The sequence below is a fragment of the Rhamphochromis longiceps genome, linkage group LG18, assembly GCF_057381845.1.
Source record: "Rhamphochromis longiceps isolate RC_006_pf linkage group LG18, R_longiceps_female_GT1.1, whole genome shotgun sequence".
Lineage (NCBI taxonomy): Eukaryota > Metazoa > Chordata > Actinopteri > Cichliformes > Cichlidae > Rhamphochromis > Rhamphochromis longiceps.
In genome coordinates, this window is record NC_140574.1 from 18769061 (window position 1) to 18787856 (window position 18796).

The 18796-nt window shown below is 39.3% G+C and overlaps 2 protein-coding genes across 5 annotated transcripts in view; one reads left to right on the plus strand and one right to left on the minus strand.

The window, feature by feature from the left end:
• Window positions 1–7964, minus strand: part of LOC146648089 (laminin subunit alpha-3-like) — a 62118-nt gene extending 54154 nt beyond the window's left edge. For 2 of the 3 annotated variants that reach the window (XM_085389094.1, XM_085389096.1), the window contains exons 1-2: window positions 7173–7964; window positions 6492–6644 (exon numbers count right to left, since the gene is read on the minus strand). In XM_085389094.1, coding sequence (XP_085245220.1) covers window positions 6492–6644; window positions 7173–7436 — 417 coding nt within the window. In that variant the 5' untranslated portion in view covers window positions 7437–7964. The remainder of the gene's footprint in view (window positions 1–6491; window positions 6645–7172) is intronic. The other variant, XM_085389095.1, reaches the window with a different exon arrangement.
• Window positions 7965–8786: 822 nt separating this feature from the next.
• On the plus strand, window positions 8787–17879 carry vps4b (vacuolar protein sorting 4 homolog B). 2 transcript variants are annotated; one of them, XM_085389098.1, is made up of 13 exons: window positions 8787–8941; window positions 11547–11658; window positions 11925–12025; window positions 13882–13993; window positions 14293–14440; window positions 14539–14597; window positions 14785–14904; window positions 15042–15198; window positions 15350–15498; window positions 16152–16233; window positions 16316–16535; window positions 16616–16756; window positions 16856–17879. In XM_085389098.1, the coding sequence occupies exons 1-13, from the start codon at window positions 8921–8923 to the stop codon at window positions 16955–16957; spliced, it is 1524 nt and encodes a 507-aa protein (XP_085245224.1). In that variant the 5' UTR covers window positions 8787–8920; the 3' UTR covers window positions 16958–17879. The 2 variants fall into 2 exon arrangements, with proteins under 2 accessions (XP_085245224.1, XP_085245225.1); XM_085389099.1 differs by lacking the exons at window positions 8787–8941; window positions 11547–11658; window positions 11925–12025 and adding an exon at window positions 12738–12989.
• The last annotated feature ends 917 nt before the right edge of the window (window positions 17880–18796 follow it).

Sequence of the window (18796 nt, forward strand, 5' to 3'; positions counted from 1 at the left end):
TACTCACTTCTTTGACTGTTCAGGATTACATCGGCAAATCACAGCTTCAATTAGGATTACAGCCTATACAAAGTACAAATCCGCTTCTAACATGGTTTCAAGAGACGCAGTGCAGCCATGCAAACTGAATCTGGACCCAGAAGGTCACCCATGCATACAAGTAAGCATCATGCATGGTTGTACATTAATGTCTATTAGATTAAACAGCATCAAGAGTGCTCAACAAGCCAGGAAAATTTAATGTTTTCAGATATAACTTCTACGCTATGTGTGTTTTCTCTTTTCTCACCACCAAATTACACCACCTCTCTATTTCTAGCCATTTATCTTGTGAAAAGAGAAGGCCAGGTCACTTTCAGCAAGGCTTAAAAGGGCCAAACTTTTGTGAGAGTCTGAGAGCATAGAAAGGATGTCACACAATACCGCCTAGAAGGATTCTAACACAAAAGGGGGCGACGGCTGCAAATAAAACATTCAAACCAACTTTTGTGGGAGGTGAACCCCCGAGAAAGAGGATTAGGTTCCAGGGGAATGTCTCCAAAATTGAGTTCTTGGAAGCTTTTTCTCTTGACGATTGCTGAATTATAGACAGAGCCAAAAACATTGCATTAACCTGAGTCACTCTCTTGCCACTTTGTTACAAAGCTAAATCATAGATCTTGAACTTGTTCACATCTTCTAAAAAGTGAAAGGTCTCAGTGTGCACACTACCAAAGCCTTCTAAATGAATAACCTTCAAATCACAAATAACAAGACATTCTGCAATCAGAGGCTATTTAAAGCAGCAAAAGCACGAACATGATAAACACCAGACGACTTAAGAAATGCCTCAAAGCTAAAAAAGAATGAAACAAAACAAAACACGTAATTAATCAGAACGTCGTTTAAACTACTAGGATCCAATATTCACTCAGTCACTGCCTGACTTCTACCAATGAGAAGCAGCTCACTCTCATCAGACAGACTGCTGTAAGGCCTATAATGTTTGCCTCACATGGTCTACTCTGGGTTCACTCAGGCAGATAAGCACATGTGGTCAGGGCTCCTAAAATACATTCCCCAGAAAAAAGGAGTGACTGGTAGCCTGATACATGGCATAAATATTTAGAGGAACAATGGCTTACTTACTGTGCCCTGTAAATAGGTTCACAAGGAAAAAGGTTCTAGGAAGAGAAGCTACTTTTTGCCGTCATCAATTCATAATAAGTATGTTTCTGACAAAATGTGCTAAAATAAAAATGCACAACACAAAATGTGTATTTGTGCAACCTGCACATGCCTCTGTATAGTCCAAGTTATTCACTCTAAGCAAATTCCTAAACAAGTAAGTAAAGAAGCCAGTGACACCAAACATCATATTAAGGTGTTTAGGGGGAGTAACTGAAGATCACTGTGGTCGTTTCCTGACTGAAGGTAGGATTTGTCATGGGTCATAGGTCAAAAAGCCAAGAAGTCACAAAAACAGGGAGCAGCTTGCCTGCTTGCCTTGGCCTGTCTGAGACAGGGGGCCTGTGCAGTGTAGATTGCTTAGCTGCAGGCAATTTAGAAAGCGATCCTGCTACAAGAAGCATTTGACCTCTATGGCCGTTAACGAAAGCGGTGCGAGGTTTTAGCAAATGTTTGCCCGAGAACTGGTAAAAGGTAAAACGCATTGTGTTTCCAAATATTCAGTCTTGGTTTTGTCTGTTAGACTCAGATTAGTTTGTAAGACAGTTTTAATCATCAACCCAGGCAAACTATATGGTGACCTGATTACAGCGCTACATAAATCAGAACAGCAGTTAAACAGCACAGACATCACCCAAGGCCAATACAGCGATAAAACATCACAGTCACTTAAAATAAATAATGTCATAAATACGCATGCCAGAGTTTTTGAAAAACAAAGGTGAAAAATCGAAAGAGTTTTTTAAAGTGTGCAATGGCAGTAAGAGGTCAGGACCAAAAAACACGGGTGTATCGGTAATCTTTTATCACGATGTGTAAATGCTGCACCTCCACATTCTCATTAGAAACTTTGTTCCTTAGTTCTTGTTTCTCTTCCCAACATCTCTAAAATCATTACTGTGAGGGGATACAACATACAAAAGAGATCTTAGTAAAGAAAGTGAGAAAAAAGTTGGCTTCATACAAAGAAATGCCCATGCAGCGACAAAGGTCTTGAGACAAAAGTCAAATATCAGGACAATCCATAACTGTCAAGACTTTTATTGTAAACCAAAAATGTCAGCCTCCTGTTGATGGCATAGGCAATATTCATTTTTCCAGGGATAATCTCATCCAGTAATAAGACAATAAATCCCCGGAATTTCAATGTCCCAATCCTGGCAATGGTTAAACTCTAAAAGTCACTTAATTTATTTTAAAAAATGGCATATTACTTTCTAAATATGCAAATTCATCTCGACTTGCCTGCGAGCCATTCCCATTTTCGCTCTTCCTCTCCAGACCAACTTGCTACATGAATGGAGACGCAGCCTTGCTCCACTCTGTGGAAGTGTTTGCTTTGTTAAGTTGAGGAACTTGGAGAGGATGCTGTTTTTGTGGGTCAGGGGAGCAAAAGGCCACAGAACATATTATCAACAATGGAGCTGTTAAAACATAAAAACTGGTTGGTTTTTTTTGCCTAAGTTGACCGTCCGTCAGTCCTAAACACCAGGACTTTTTTTGTAATTGTTTTTAACAAAAACTATAACCAAAATCTTATTAGCCTACTGCTCAAGTTAACCAGTTTTATACATATAAAACAACTAACAAACCACTTTGCTTTTAATGTATGTTTGGGATCAGTTTTCATGCTAAAAAATTAAATTGTTATCAATCAGATGTTTTCCAGATGGCATTGCATGGTGGTTCAAAATATTTCCATCAGTTCTGATAAGATCCCAACACCCAAATGCAGATCCAAAACATGACAGAGCTTGGGTTTTACGCTCACTCTTGTACCTCTCACACTCACGATGATTTGAATCAAATTCAAATCACATTTGGATTCATCAGGCCTGTTGCCATTGTTTTACAGTCCAGTTCTTCTGTAATTTGACATACCTTTTCTCCCTGTTTCCCTGTGGCTTCTTGACAGCCACAATCCATCTACTGTAGATAGTAGATTATAAATTGTGTGTTTTTGTGACACACAATTTATACAGTAACAAAAGGAAATACAATATAATTTAAAACCGTCTCTTTGCTAAGTTATCTGCTATGTGTAGACACAACACTGGTTCATCCCTTGGGTTAGGTGCCTTTTAGATCAGTTTAACAAACAAACAAAACACATTCTTTTGAAAAGAGTCAGGAACAATGACTGAATTTAAAATGAGTGGAAAAGATTTCAAAGAAAACCTTTGAGAGCCCATCAGAAGGCCTGAAACACTATTGCTAAAAAAAATAATAATAAAAAAATTGCAACACAGGTAAGAAAAATATAAATAAATGAGGGGAAGCTCAAAACTATTGCACATTGCTGTATGTATAGATGTGAGTCCTCTGTATGCAGGATATTGAAGATAGCCTCCCCCCTCTTGCCATGAATCAACAACACAGGAATATTTGACTTGACTCTGTTATCAAACAGCTAATAACGAGTTCTTTTGGATTGTTACATGTAAAAAAAGAAAACCTTGCTGTCCGAATCTTTGTTTCTGAGACTGTTATTAGTACAATAAATGAAAATGCCCAGTTATGCCCTGACTGCTTCTTGTAGTGATGACACATGTTCCAGCCAAATAAAAAATCTAGACAAGTTAGCAAAAATAAAAACTTTAAATTTTAGTCCAACTGACAGAGTATCCAACAGAACCACACTGCCATTAAAGCCAAGGCAGCAGGATACTGGTGTAATTTATCATAGCAACCGTTCAGGTCACTTTATATCAGTTTAGTCTAGCTTCAAACTTGGCAAGCCATGCTTCAAACGGTCGTCTTTGAAAGAGACAGACCGGAAGCAGCTCTGTCAAAAGAGGCCCCCTCTTTGAACCTCATTATTCTAACATAAACATCAAGTGTGCCTTTATCTAATATCTCTCCTAAGAGCTGCACAGCCACCTGCGTTGCTCTTGAAAGAAACCACAGTACCCTTTCAGCTCAGTCTAGCCCACATATTTCACTGTATACACAATTGATCCTATGGATTTAAAAAGAATCTACAAAGCTATTAAAGTTTTACACAGAACACTCAAAGAACACGGCAGCTTAGAGCACTTTTCTGGATGATGCACAGGCTTATGTTTGTTTGGTGGAAGAAAGCCATGAAACACAGCAATAGGGTAAATAAAGCACACCCCAAACATCACATATACGAATGTAAGTAACCTGGTCAGGTACTTGATTTGGTATTCTAGAGCAAGGGTGTTAAACATAAGGCCCAGGGACCAGAATCGGCCCAGCCAACCGGACATCTTTGGAAAATATAAAGGACATTTTGACTTTTAACTGCATTTTCATACTGCATTTTCATACATTTTACAGCTCGTGCATTTTACAGCATTTCTTTATCATGTCGTAAAACTTAAGCGTGCTGTTGAAGTTGCACTTCTTATACTGAGATATCAGGGATTAATGTGCAGCTGAACGTCTTTACACTGTCAGAAAGAGGGTTTGTTACGGTGGCCCTGAGAGGCCAAATGGACTGCAACTTAAGAAAAAAACAGCAATAAGAAAAACGCTGCAAAAGCACACAAGATACAACGGAAATAGGAAAAACGACAACGGAAATAGGAAAAACAAAAACAGAAATAGGAAAAAACTGATTTCCAAAAGCACAAGGGAAGTGTTTCTGGGGAGAAAATAACCCGACGGACCAGTTGCAGGAACCAAAAAATGCTAAGAATTGCGCTGGGAGACACTCAAAAGAAGTGGAGGATCTATCGGTTTTGTGAGTTAAGAAAAGATGAGAGGTAAGTGTGTTAGCCTAACTATTAGCCTAAAAATCCGTCATCAGTATTATATGAATCATGATAAAACACACCCACCATGTTTTGGGTTCCTGCAACTGGTCCGTTGGGTTATTGTCTCTCCAGAAACACTTCCCTTGTGCTTTTGGAAATCTGTTTTTTCCTATTTCTGTTTTTTATTTTTGTCATTTTTCCTATTTCCATTGTGTTTTGTGTGCTTTTGCAGCATTTTTCTTATTGCTGTTTTTTTCTTAAGTTGCAGTCCGTTTGGCCTCTCAGGCCCACCGTAGTTTTTAATGACCTGGCCCACTTAAGATCAAACTGAGCTGTAAAATGAGTTTGACAACCCTGTTCTATGCATCAAGGAGCTGCAAACATATGATCATATAATTAAATTACAAAAACAAAAATATCTTAACACGATTTGAGCACTAAACATTAGGATGCAAGGGCAGCAGGTGAGCATTTAGAGTCGTGGTGGAAAAAAAAAAAGAAAAACTGTGATATAGGTGAAACGGGTGTGTTGTGTGTGCATATGTAGTTAAGATTGTGTTGTATTGAAGGGAGGCAGGGTTTTGTTTGGTTGAGTTACAGTCCGAGATCTAGCAACACTCTTCTAGAACCCTATAATGCAATAATACTGCTTTCCCTGCTCCTAAATAAACTGAGCATTACCATGTATTAAAGGCAGACATCTCTAAAAGCCCTGCATGTGTCCATCCTCTTGGAAGCTTGGACTATATTTAACCATGCAGGAGCTTTGCTCAGCTCAGTCTGTCTAAAAACAGAGACAGAAAAGCCCACACCCATTGTCTGACACAGTGCCCACTGGGAGCCAAAGATGCAACACGTGTGCAGGGGAGCACTTTTGCTCCTCTCTCTCATTTATTTTTTTGAAGTCTTCTCCAAAGCTAGTCAAAACCCTGATCACGTAAGAGGTCCATGCCTCCACCTAAACTTCTCCTATTCGATTTTACATTCTCCTGATCCCTAATCCAGAGACAGCATTCCTCTCTTTCCTCACGGTGGATAATTGAGCATGAGGTGCTGTTTTATGGGCCGTTAGCCAAACTCCTGCCAGAGACACACAGCTCAGGATGGAAGCATGCTCTCCAGCTAAAGGGGCGTGAATCTGATTCCTGGCAAGAGTCCAACTGCAGCACATTATTCACATGATTACTGCTAGCTGAGGTGATGAAGCTCACACTGAAAACATAATCATGTTACACCTTTGGAATACTTATGAAGGGAAAAAAGAGAAGTTTTAAAAAAACGATTTCTTGCCGGCATATCAAAAATAAATCAGCAGCAGCAAAAACAAAGCAAAGACCAATAACAAAAAGACAGAAAGTGGTACAAGAATATAACAGACTTCCCATTTCACACCAGCAAAGGTGCTCTGTCACCTCACACAAATGGAATAACTTATTTCACAGCCACAAAGCAATGGCAAAGGAAGACATAAATGTTCCTCTTCTCCCCTTGTAACATTCAGGTGCTATGTTTTACTGACACCACTGAGCTATCATTATTCACACAGCTGGTATTAACCAGGAGACATCTGTTCATGTGTAGTGTGAGTTATGATAATCTCACCTGTCCAAGGTCCAGGGTAACATTCACCTCATTGTAGACAGTCCCCCTGGAGAGAGGAGGGCTCTGCCACCACCGTTCAGTCCCATCAATGGCATTGGTCACAGGGTGGGCTTTGTTTGGGTCAACGGAGTTGCAGTAGTCACAAAACTGACCCTAAAAGGAATCAGGTCGTTAGTATTCAGAAACAATTAGCAGACATGTTTAATAATGGTGGAGGTGCTTGCAAAAAACTTACCTGTACTGCCAAAAGCTTAAAACAACAACAACAACAACAAAACAACAACGACAAAAAACAAATAAATATGATATCTTTAATGTAGATTAATGAAATTCTTGACTTGAAAAAGCTTGGGAACGCATTTTATAGTATTATAGGGCTGTAAAAGCCTTATTGCCCTGGGAGATCTCCTAAGGAAATAAGACCCCTGTTGAAAGGGCATTTCCTTTAGAAAATGTGGAACTCAACTACAATGGTGTAAAACTATTTCTGGCAGTTGTGCAACTTGGTCAGGGTGGGCAGTTAATTGTCACGGTTCCCGGAGGGGTTCCTGGTAGTACTAGGAGCATTGGACTGGGCCATTAAAAAGGACGAGTGGGTCGCTAGTTACAGGAGTTCCCACATTACAATGTAATCACCACGTCCCCATCCTTTTACGCATGCACGAAGGCTTATTTCCTTACCTGTATATTTTGAGTAAGAAGTCCATTTGTAGGCCCTCCGACTAGTTTACAATATAAATCATATCTCGGTGTGCCAGCCTCATCCTGTCCGCAGGTTGCTGTAGCGGAGATCCCGGATCCCTGTGCGAGGTTAAAGTATGGTGGATTCAAACTGAAACCGGTTAAGTCATTAAAAGTTTGTTGTCCGTCCGCGTCCCTGAAAAGCGTCAACCCAAGAATAAAAAATCCAAAGAGGAGATGAGCTCCTCTCATCCCTCTCGCCATGTTCCAAAATTACAGATCCGTGTTGCTGAGCGCAACCCGCAGCGTGCAGCGGGTCTTGTCATCTAAGGATCTCCATGAAATGCGCTAATGGGCTGCGAGTTACGCGTGGGGGCTCTCTTTTAGCGGGTTAACGCGTCTGTTAATCCCAAAACGACGCTTTTAAGTGGATCTTCTGCTGCTTGGAGGTGTAATCTATTTCCATCGCATGTCACCAAACTCAACGCAGACAGCACTGCGTGCTCTGAACCAGACGGTGCGGCACACTGGAGCTATCAGGTGTCAGGTCGATGGTCTGAGCTCGACGCTGGTCCGCTGAGTGGGGCCAAAGGTCTGCCGTCACAGCATTCACCAGAAGCTCATCTTTTGTCCTTTTTTTCTTTCCTTTTTCGGTGTAAAACTTTTTTAAAAGGATTTAACAGTGTAAAGTCACTGCGTGTGACCCTGTTTTGAGACTTCTAGGAGCTTTTAAACCAAAACATCTCCAAACACATGAAAGATTCAGACTTAAGCGTGGGGCGGTCCCAGCTGGTGGAGAATAGAGCTGCTGCAGGTGGAGCGCCGACAACCAGGGAATTAGTATACTATATTTTTGTATCAACCCTTAGCTAGCGTGAAGTGTGCTGACCACTAAATTTAATTTTCCACCAGTTAATGTTATTGTCTCGTTAAATAATGCGGTGTCCAATCCAATATTTTGGATTCTGAAGTGTGGCATAAAAAGGGAAAAATTTAATTACGACTGATTATTGAATAATACGTCTGTTTATAGAAAAAAAACTGTCTGTGAAAGCATTAAGCCTACACTCGGAACCTCATATCATGTTTTATTTGTATAGTTTTCGCGTGAATATAGAACAGCAGAATCTGGCGCGCTCTACACCTACGAAGTGCCCCCTCCCCTCCCCAGGAGTTCACAATGACCGTATACAAACTTTTATACAGTATGACTCGAACGTTGTTGACTCTTGCACGGTGATCTTGGGGCGACCTCTAGTGGTGCATATATCACATGTCGCATCAGAGAAGGGGATTTTAGTGCGTATTCGCACATGCGAACGTCCAGATTTATGTGCCTTTTTTTAACTACTGCAACCGAGTTGCATCTAAAACTCTCTCTATCTGACTTTTATTTACTTTCTTATATGTGTGACGCCACCCCTAAATTTTTTTTCAGTGAAAGCAGACAATAAAATTCCGAACCAGCTTTTTCATGCTGCTGGACAATGATTCAGTGATTCAGCAACACGTATTGACTTTAACCAGCACAACAACAATTAAGTACAGTGACTCAGTGACAGGACGGGTGTCCCGCATCGTTCTCATTCTTTCTGACTGGCTGACTGGCAAGGCTACTTTGTTGGACGCGTGTGTCACAATGCTAAGGCGGTGACAAGCAAACAGGAACTTCTGGCATTGTCGAGTAAACGAAACAGAGTTTCGGGTGTTGAATCTGTTGTGCTTCTTTAATTCGTACGGGACTCCTCATGGAGCCAACAAATCTGCAGGTAGGTTAAAAAAACAACAACTTTAAGGCTGGAAAACGTCGTGTTTCTTACGTGTTTGCCACTTCTTCTCATACTGGAGGGAAATCACAGAGGGTGTTTCATGTTTGCAGTTTTGCAGGTTTCGTTTTGACACGGTTGACTTTGTTGATACTTTTTGATCCGTGCTTTGTTTTCTAAGTTCTCTATTTGTGTGCCTCATTAGGTCACTTCCAGAGCTAACTGCATCACTGCCCGCAAAATAGGGTTGACATGAGCGCGGCAGATTCAGAGGCAGTTCGTGAAAGAAGTAACGAGGTGTTTTAGTCAGGGTTAATTATAATCAGTGAACTAACTAGTTTTAATAATGTATTTTTCTACTGTTTGTTAAATCTGATGACGGCAGTAAATACCCTCACCGACCACTTCATTAGATAAATCTGCTCAATTGCTCGTATCAGCCAGTCACACGGCAGCAACCCAGTGCATTTAGGGGCAGTGTTGTGCAAAAAAAAAAAAGATAGCCTGTATTAAAACGGTCGTAAATGACGTGTTGGTTTATAATCTGTGGAACAAATGTCAAATCTGTCTCTCGTGAAGTCATTCTGAGCCACAACCAACATTTCTGTCAAGAGGTAGAAGCTGCAATCAGTTTATTGGCAAAGAGACTTTTATATATCTTTTATAAATAGTCTCACTGACACTAAAAAGTCATGTTTAAGAGTGAGCTGCTGAAGAGGGCAGCAGAGATGACAAAAAATATAATGGTTCTGTAAAGACTCTTTTAGTCAGTGCTATTTTAAAATATATGATAACATATGTACAATAAAGCAGACCCATAAAGATACTTACAAAACAGGTCATTTCTTTGTTTTATATATAACCACCTGATAAATCTTGTTAACTGCAGTCTAGTTAACCATAAAAGAAAATGCATAGCACATAAAAGCATCTGATATCACTTTTTGACACAGCAATGTTCAAACTGGGCATCAGAATAAGGAAGAAATGTGATTTACGCAACTCTGAACACGGCGTAGATGTTGGAGGCAGACTCGTTGGTCAGAGTATTTAGTGGGATTTACCACACAGGGGAAAAAACACCTTGTTGATGGCCAGACTGCTTTTCATAGATAGGACAGCAACAGTAATCCAAATAAGCATTTGTTACAGCCAAGGTACGCAGAAGAGCCTCTCTGAATACACAAGACATGTCTAACCTTGAAGCAAATGGGCTACACCAGCAGAAGACAACATCAGGTTCGACCCCTGTCAGCTAAGAACAGGGAAACTGATTCTAATTCTCATGTGTTCACCATAACTGGACAAAAGAAGATTGGAAAAATGTTTCCCAGTCTGAGTATCCGTATTCTCTGCCATTCAGGTGGTAGGGTCAGAATTTGGTATAAATAAAATTAAAGTATGGATCTGTCCTTCCTTGTATCAACAGTTCTAGCTGGTAATGGTGATATATTGGTGTGTGATATGTTTCTACAACACTTTGTATCAACTGAGCATCATTTAAGCTCCAGTATTGCTGCTGACCATGTCGATCCCTTTATGTCCACAGAATAATGCACTTTGTCACAAAGCTCAGATCGTTTCAGACTGGTTTCTTGAACATGACAATGACTTCTCTGTACTTAAATGGCCTGCACAGTCACCAGACCTTAATCCAGTAGTGCACCTTTAGTGTAGGGTGGAATGGCCAATTTGAATCATAAATGTACAGCTGACAAATCTGCAGTAACTGTGTAACACAATCCCGTTATTATGAACCAAAGTCTCAGAGGAATGTTTCCAGCACCTTGTTGAATCCGTGCCATGAAGAATAAGAACAGCTATGGAGGCAAAAGGAGGTCCAACCCTTTACTAGCAATGTGTACTTAATAAAGTGTCCATTGAGTGTATATTGCTTTTCATAATACACGAATGGGTAGCTAGAGGTGGATGGCACACAATAGCCTCTGCTAATTTTCCACATAGTTTTACATTGTAAGGTTCAGTCTGTTCACACAGATGAAAGACAGTACAGTCTTTTAAAGATTGGCAGATAACAGCAACAGTCTTGACTGATTTTCACTGGCAGTTTTGAACAGGAAACACAAAATTGAAAACACTTCTATAAATTCAAGAAACATTTCCAGCTACAGAATGATAATAATGCATGGAAGTTCATTCCAATAGAAAATTCAGACCAAGGTTATGAAGGGAGCTCTCAGGGTGTCTATCTGCAGTGTGAACCTGATGGTTCATTACTTCATAAATGGTGCATGCATATTGATTACCAAATTTATTATAAGATGGGTAAATACAGGTAGGTCATCTTTAAAAGCCATGAACTTTTTTGGATTTTCACATTTAAAAGTATCAGAATTTAATTATATTTTCCTTTCCCTTTACTCAGCTTTGGAATGGCCCAATTTATGCACTAGCTCAAAGCCTCAATGTTTTTATTATTGTTAGTGTTCCTTCATAATCCATGTTTCTGACTTCAGATAGTGAAACATCAGGATACTTCATAGAACACTTTGGTGTTATGACCTGTTAAGGTTCATGAATGAACTATGCTGGTGGATGTAATAGAAACACAAGGTCTGAACTATTGATCCATGTCCTGTCGTTTCAGAAAGCTATTGCCGTAGCACAGAAGGCCTCAGAGGAGGACGAGGCTGGAAACTATGAGGAGGCCATCCGCTCTTACCAACATGCTGTCAAGTACTTTCTCCACATTCTGAAACGTGCGTCACCATTGTGACTAATATCACGCAGCTAATATCACCCTACTGTTATCTGAAATATTACAGTATACGCCGTCCCTTCACTCTGAAGGCGGCTGCACTATTGGACATCAGTGAAGGAATACACTCAACTCTTGGCTGAATTTGGCTGAAACATAAACAGCTACATAGTTTTAGGCCAACACATTTTTTAGTTGTGATGTGTGATGAGAAAATCTTTGTGTGTTTGCTGAAACCATTGTTTCATTGTTGTTTTCTTCTTTCAGGTGAACCTCAAGGTAAAGATGGCAACCAGAAGATAAGAGATAAATGTAAACAGTACTTGGACAGAGCGGAAGAACTACAGGAGTACCTAGTGAATAAAGAGGTCATTACAGATATGACAGTACAAAATATTCCCTGTACAAATGGATCATGAAAAAATTAGTGGGGTGGGGCAGTGTGAGAGTCCTGCCTATCATTTCAAAACTTCAAGGGACATTTATTTGTTGTAAACTAAAAATAATAATAATAATAATAATATAAAGAGGACAAACCACACACACACACACACACACACACACACACACACACCACATGACAGCAACACAAAATTTATAGAGGCATGAAAAAGTTCATCCATACCCAGTCTTCACTTTATAGGTCTTAAAATACAAGGAGTGGAGTAAGTTAAGTCAGGAAGAGTCAAATACCTTGGGTCAGCCATTCAAAGCAACAAACAGTGCTCAAGAGAGGTGAAAAAGAGAGTGCAGGCAGGGTGAAGAGGGTGGAGATTAGAGTGATTTGTAAGACAAGGATAGCAATAACAGCAACAGAGAAGGTTTACAGAAAAATATAAAAACTGCTATGATGTATGTTTGGAAGTGTTGTCATCGACAAAAAGGCAGGAGGCTGAGCTGAAAATGTTAAGATTTTCATTGGGAGTGACCATAATGAAGAGAATTACGGGGCTGAAATAGTTAGGACAAGCGCAGTTTTTTGTTTTAGAAAAAAAGGGCAGCATTGAATGGTGACAGTTACTGAACTGCATCTATGACCTGTGTTTACGATGACTGTGTGGAGGCTACGTCTTGACGTCATTACATTTCGTGCACGCGAGTATCGACTTTTCAATGCGGAAGTATCTTCCTCGGCTCTGCGAAGGGAGCGTTCAGAGATACGAAAACACCAAAAGAAGTCAGCTTGAAACCTCGTTTGCGTGTTTACAGTCTACGCGTGTAGCTGATTTCTTAAGTAGAGTGTTTAAAAAATAGTTTACTCGCGTGGTGTTACGTTCGCTTTGATTACTGGGCAAGTGATCCGCCGTTATGGCTGCCAACAACAATTTACAGGTAAGTTGGGGGACCAACCCTAGAGGAGGCTAAAAAATAGCTTTAAAAAAAACGCCATAAAAGTTGTTTAAACGTTGAAATAAATTGGCTACAGTGTACTAGGTGCTAGTAAGAAACACTTCGGGGCTAGTTTTTAAGGTTTGCGCTTGGTTTCAACCTTTCCATCGGTGTTAAAAAACACAACATTAGTAACATTAGCTGCTAATTAGCATACTTGGCTAGCTTATCCCACAAGACGCCAGTGTTGTAGTAAGTAAGATACTGACCACTCAAACCTGATACTATGGTCCATGTGTATTACAAAGATTCAGTTTGGGGTTTTTTTCGTTTCTGTTTTGTTTTTTTCAGCTGAATTGTGCCGGAAGCCTCATAATATTACTGAGTTGCTAACAACTGGACTACAAGATACCTAATCAGCTTAACGCTGCTAGCTACTTTTAAATGGCTTCAGAAAAGATATCAAATTTAAAGAGCAAAATGGGGTATTCTGGGTTGTTCTCTGAACATGTAAATTCTGCTGAAGTTGCTCTTTATAGATAAACTCACAAAAAGGAAGTGAAAGAAAGCGTTGACTGTGTGTTTGTGTGTGCGCGCGGTGTCACCTCACTGCACAGGTGAAGCTTTACAGTAGATTACGACCACTTTATATTTTACTAACGTGAGCTTTAGGGGACATTTAGTAGATTGTTTTAATATTATTATCATTATTTCCTTACTCAGTTAAAGTTCCAACTTTATGTGCTGGTACTTGTCCTTTTCTTGTCTTGATGTTTATTTTGATTATCTATATGTGTCTCATAATCCAAAGACATGACTTGTAGGTTGTCTGCTCTTTATTCTTTTGAACAGCCGCGAGTTTCAACTGAACTGACATTGTCCTTTGTTATTTTAGAAAGCCATCGATCTTGCCAGCAAGGCGGCTCAGGAGGATAAAGCCCAGAACTACGAGGAGGCTTTACGCCTATACCAGGCTGCTGTTCAGTACTTCCTTCATGTGGTGAAATGTGAGGCATGAGACAGCACAATGGCACATGTGTGATAATGACAGAAATCATAGTTTGATAATAGTCATTGATACCTGTACGTTTTTGTGGGTCAGATGACAGATGACTTCATGTGACTTAAAAAAACCGTGGGCCGTTTTGTACACTTTGATAGTAAGAATAATGATAATAGTTGTATAATTTTAAAAGTACTAAAAGAAGGGTTTTGTTTTAAAGCAAAAAGGTTGTACAATAATTTTTGTTGGTTTGTTTTTGTTTTGTTTTGTAATGTATATTGTGTGTGTGCTGATTTCTGACAGATGAAGCCCAGGGTGACAAAGCAAAACAGAGCATCCGGGCAAAATGTGCAGAATACTTGGACAGAGCAGAAAAGCTGAAAGAGTATCTCAAGAAGAAAGATAAGGCCCCTGCTAAGCCTGTCAAAGAGTCGCAATCTGATGACAAAGGGTGTGTTACTGGGCGGGGCAGTAGAGCAAATCAGCTCATGTGATGCTGTTAATGTCATATGATTGGAAAATCAAGATAAAATATGTTTTTGTCTCCAGAAATGAAAGTGACGAGGGTGATGATCCAGAGAAAAAGAAGTTCCAAAATCAACTCTCAGGTTTGTAACATTTCTTAAATCTTTATATTAATATAAATCAATATAAAGACCACTGAAACCTGATGGCTTCAACCTTCTGGTGTTGCGTGCTTCTATGTTAAACCACTCTGTATAGTATGTATATTTTTGCATGTTTATTAGTTTAAATATAAGGCTTGTCAGTAATGTACTGTTTATCTTTTCCCAGGTGCAATTGTTATGGAGAAACCAAATGTTAAATGGAATGATGTTGCTGGTTTAGAAGGAGCCAAGGAGGCGCTGAAAGAAGCCGTTATACTTCCAATCAAATTCCCGCACCTTTTCACAGGTAAATCTCTGTGAATAAGAACCCACTTCACTGTGTGGTTCTTAAATGATAGAAGAAATAGTTGTGTGTCAGAGTGTAGTAAGTGATGTTGTGGTCATACTAATTTAGATTAAATTACCTCTTTGCTTGACTGACAGGAAAGCGAACTCCATGGAGGGGCATCTTGCTCTTTGGCCCTCCAGGTACTGGAAAGTCTTACTTGGCTAAAGCAGTCGCCACAGAGGCAAACAACTCAACCTTCTTCTCAATCTCCTCATCGGACCTCGTCTCAAAGTGGCTGGGAGAAAGTGAAAAGTGAGCAGCAATTCACAGAAGCACAAATTAACCATATGATTTTACTTTCTAACATATAATGTGCAATATTGGAATATAATATACAAAACTATCCTGCAGCCAGCTCTGGCTGCCATTTCATTTCCTTAAAAGCTTTCTTTTTGCTTCCCAGGTTGGTGAAAAACCTTTTCAGCCTCGCAAGAGAGCATAAACCTTCTATCATCTTTATTGATGAGATTGACTCACTGTGCGGGTCCAGAAGTGAGAATGAGAGTGAAGCTGCTCGCCGTATTAAGACAGAGTTTCTGGTTCAGATGCAAGGTAAGGGTGATTACTAATTATGTATAAATAATAAGAGAAATGAATGTGGGATTTTTTTTTCAGTAATGAAATATTTGTGCCATAAAGTGACTTTTCTATTTCAGTATCTTTCTGTATTTTAAAATTTTACTGACACCATGATGGGATAACCAAATGTATGTAAATTGTTGTTATATGACTATAAGGTACTTATAAGCATTCAAAATATTTAGGTTACTGAACACTGAACTTAAAAATGAAATAAAATCATACCCCATACATCCCTCTTTTATAGCTTAAAATAAATAATAAAGCTAAGTTACCTTTTAGGTAAGAGTAATTACTAAGAAATATTAGAGTTCCCATTTAATCCTGGATGGCTGCATAAAGCGTGTTCACAGAAATATGAACAGTGTAATTCAATCTGGTCTAATTTAGAAGTCATTTAGTACACATTTTCCATAATCTGCTCTGAATCTGGACTTAAACTCCAGCTAATTTGATCCAGCTGCACAGATGTTATGTCTCTAACCTATGAGGTATCTAAACATCCACTTCTTTGCTCTTTGGCTGGCCTGCAATAGAAATCTTATGTGATTGCAGATTTTTAGTAGGAGGTGTTTGACAGTAAGAGAAGCTCATATTTAATTTGCACTGATTGTGTTTTTGTACAGGAGTTGGAAATGACAATGAAGGCATCCTGGTTCTCGGCGCAACAAACATTCCGTGGACTCTAGACTCAGCCATCAGAAGGAGGTAATCATTATTAGTCATTTATAGTTGCTGTTCTGCTGTCATTCGCCTGTGTGCTCACTGAGGTCAAATAAAACCATCACAGATTTGAGAAGAGAATCTATATCCCACTGCCTGAAGAGCACGCCCGCGCCTTCATGTTCAAGCTCCATCTGGGCTCCACTCCCAACAGTCTCAACGAATCTGACTTTAACACTCTGGGCAAGAAGACAGACGGATACTCAGGAGCAGATATCAGCATTATTGTCAGAGATGCTCTAATGCAGCCTGTTCGAAAGGTCCAGTCAGCAACCCACTTCAAACGGGTATGCCTTTCAAAATGTCTGTTTAATTCTAAACTGTAGTATGCTGTGAATGTTGTAATTAAATATTTAATTTGAATAAGGTACGAGGTCCATCAAGAGATGACCCCAAAGTTACTATAGATGACCTCCTGACTCCTTGCTCACCGGGTGATCCAAACGCAATTGAAATGACATGGATGGAAGTCCCTGGGGAGAAGCTGTTGGAACCTGTGGTATCCATGGTAGGAATATGAAAACCCTAAATTTTTCCACCCATTTCCGCATTGGAACATGTTCAAATCTTTATTTTTTCTTTTCCTTTTTCCCCACCCTGTTTTCAGGCTGATATGTTGAGGTCTCAGTCCAACACGAAGCCAACAGTTAACGAACAAGACCTGGAGAAACTGAAAAAGTTCACAGAGGACTTTGGACAGGAAGGCTAGGTTGGGTGATTGAGCCAAACCAAGCGAAACCAAAGCAAAGGAATTGTAATTGTGTGTCTTTACTGTTCTTGTCCCTTTCCCCCTCCTCACTCTTTCCTTCTCATCCTAACCATTCACATGACCGCGAGGGTTAGTCAACTGGGTGAGATTACTATATTGTTTTGCCAGTCTGATAACCACACTAAGGGTGCAAGACTCGGTTTTATTTGTTAGTCACTATTTTCCAAAGAAGATTAAAGATTTCCCACCTACATCTGACTTAACTAAAGAATCAACACAACTCTGGAAGATAATTTAACTTGTTCATTAAAGTTTTCGATGAGCAAAATACTCATGCAAATTAGAGAAACTAACTGCAGTTATTCTAAGTAAGATTGAAAACAAAATCATGTATTTTACGGAAAGACTTTCTCTTGTACACCTCAGAAGAAAAGGACTTAGTCTCTATTTTTTAAATAAGAAACAAGCATTTTATAGACTATGTGGTACTTTGAGGAACATATGTATGAGTTCAAAGAATATTTTGTGGCATTGTTGGTGTCATTGGCTCCCAGTGGTGGATACAATTTAGAGAAAAAGATACTCAGGACGAGCAGTTCATTAGCCTCTGTGACAGTTTTGGATTGTTTATCCACTTTCAATACAAATTATGATTGTGTTTATTCATTTGAAATAAACATGGCTTTTAGGGTGGATCACTATTGGTGCCAGACCAGCATTACTTTCATTTATCAAGAACTTGTTAGCTTTGAATTGCTTTGTCTCACAGCTTGTTTCTTTTGTTTGGTTTTTTTGTTTGTTTAGTTTTTTTTTTTAATACCTGTTGTACATATTTTGTATTTCTGTCCACAGGATTCACTAATTATCTGTAATAGCAACCGAAAAATTAAGCCTTATATTATGACAGCTTTAGCACCTCACAGCTAATAAGCCACGTGAAATGTTGAAGCCTCACACTGATGGCTCAGATGGAGAAATCTTGTGTACTTGATAACATAGAATGCATTTCCAACCATGAACTTTAAATAGCCATAAATGGCAGTGTGCACCGTGTGCCTTCTACAAAAGTTGCAAGGGCCTTTTTTGTTCCAACTGAATGGTTATTTCTATTGGTTTATTTCTAAATTTCTTAGTCCTACTGCTAATGTATCAAGTGAATTGTCACTACAACTAAGAAATGTATATTACTTGTACATTTCGTGTAAGTTCTTTTAGAGACAATATACAACCTTAGTCTGTTTCCCTGCAAACTGTCTTTTGATGGGGAATATCTTCATTTTACTGTAAATGTATAAATATATATATAGCCAACTCTCAAGCCTTTTCTTTGTGAAGAGGTTATCAGTGCATATGATTTTCTGTTTTTCATTTCCACAGTGTAAATAAAAGGTAAAGCAACAAAGAGAAGCTGTTTACTTTTTCCCTGTAATGAATCAACTGTGCTGTTGCCAGTAATTTAAGGTAGAAATGTAGTTTTAAAAAAGTCACAGAGTCAGCCTACCTGATGAATGTAAAGCTGCGTGTGTCAAAAAAACTGCAAGTTCATTTGGGTGTGTAGCTATTAGGGGTGGGTTCTTATAATCGATTCATCGATTAAAATCGATTCTGGCTTGGATAACGTAAAATCGATTCATTAAAATCCTGAATCGATTTTTTAATATAAATTTATTTTGCCCAAAATGCCAGAATCTCAGGTGAAATCTCACAAAATTTCAAGAACCACCAAACAGTTAAGACAGTAAATGAGAGCAGGAACACGGATTCTGCACAAAGACTTAAACACACAGCGGGACCCGCGGATCAGAATCAGTTAGATGTCGCTTTTCTCACAGTCGGGGC

Bases quoted from the DNA above. Each gene is read 5' to 3' on its own strand.
- vps4b (XM_085389098.1), top strand. From the start codon at position 8,921: ATGGAGCCAACAAATCTGCAG. The intron at 15,499-16,151 runs GTAAGGGTGATT...GTTTTTGTACAG, and splicing joins GTTTCTGGTTCAGATGCAAG to GAGTTGGAAATGACAATGAA. The intron at 16,536-16,615 runs GTATGCCTTTCA...AATTTGAATAAG, and splicing joins CAGCAACCCACTTCAAACGG to GTACGAGGTCCATCAAGAGA.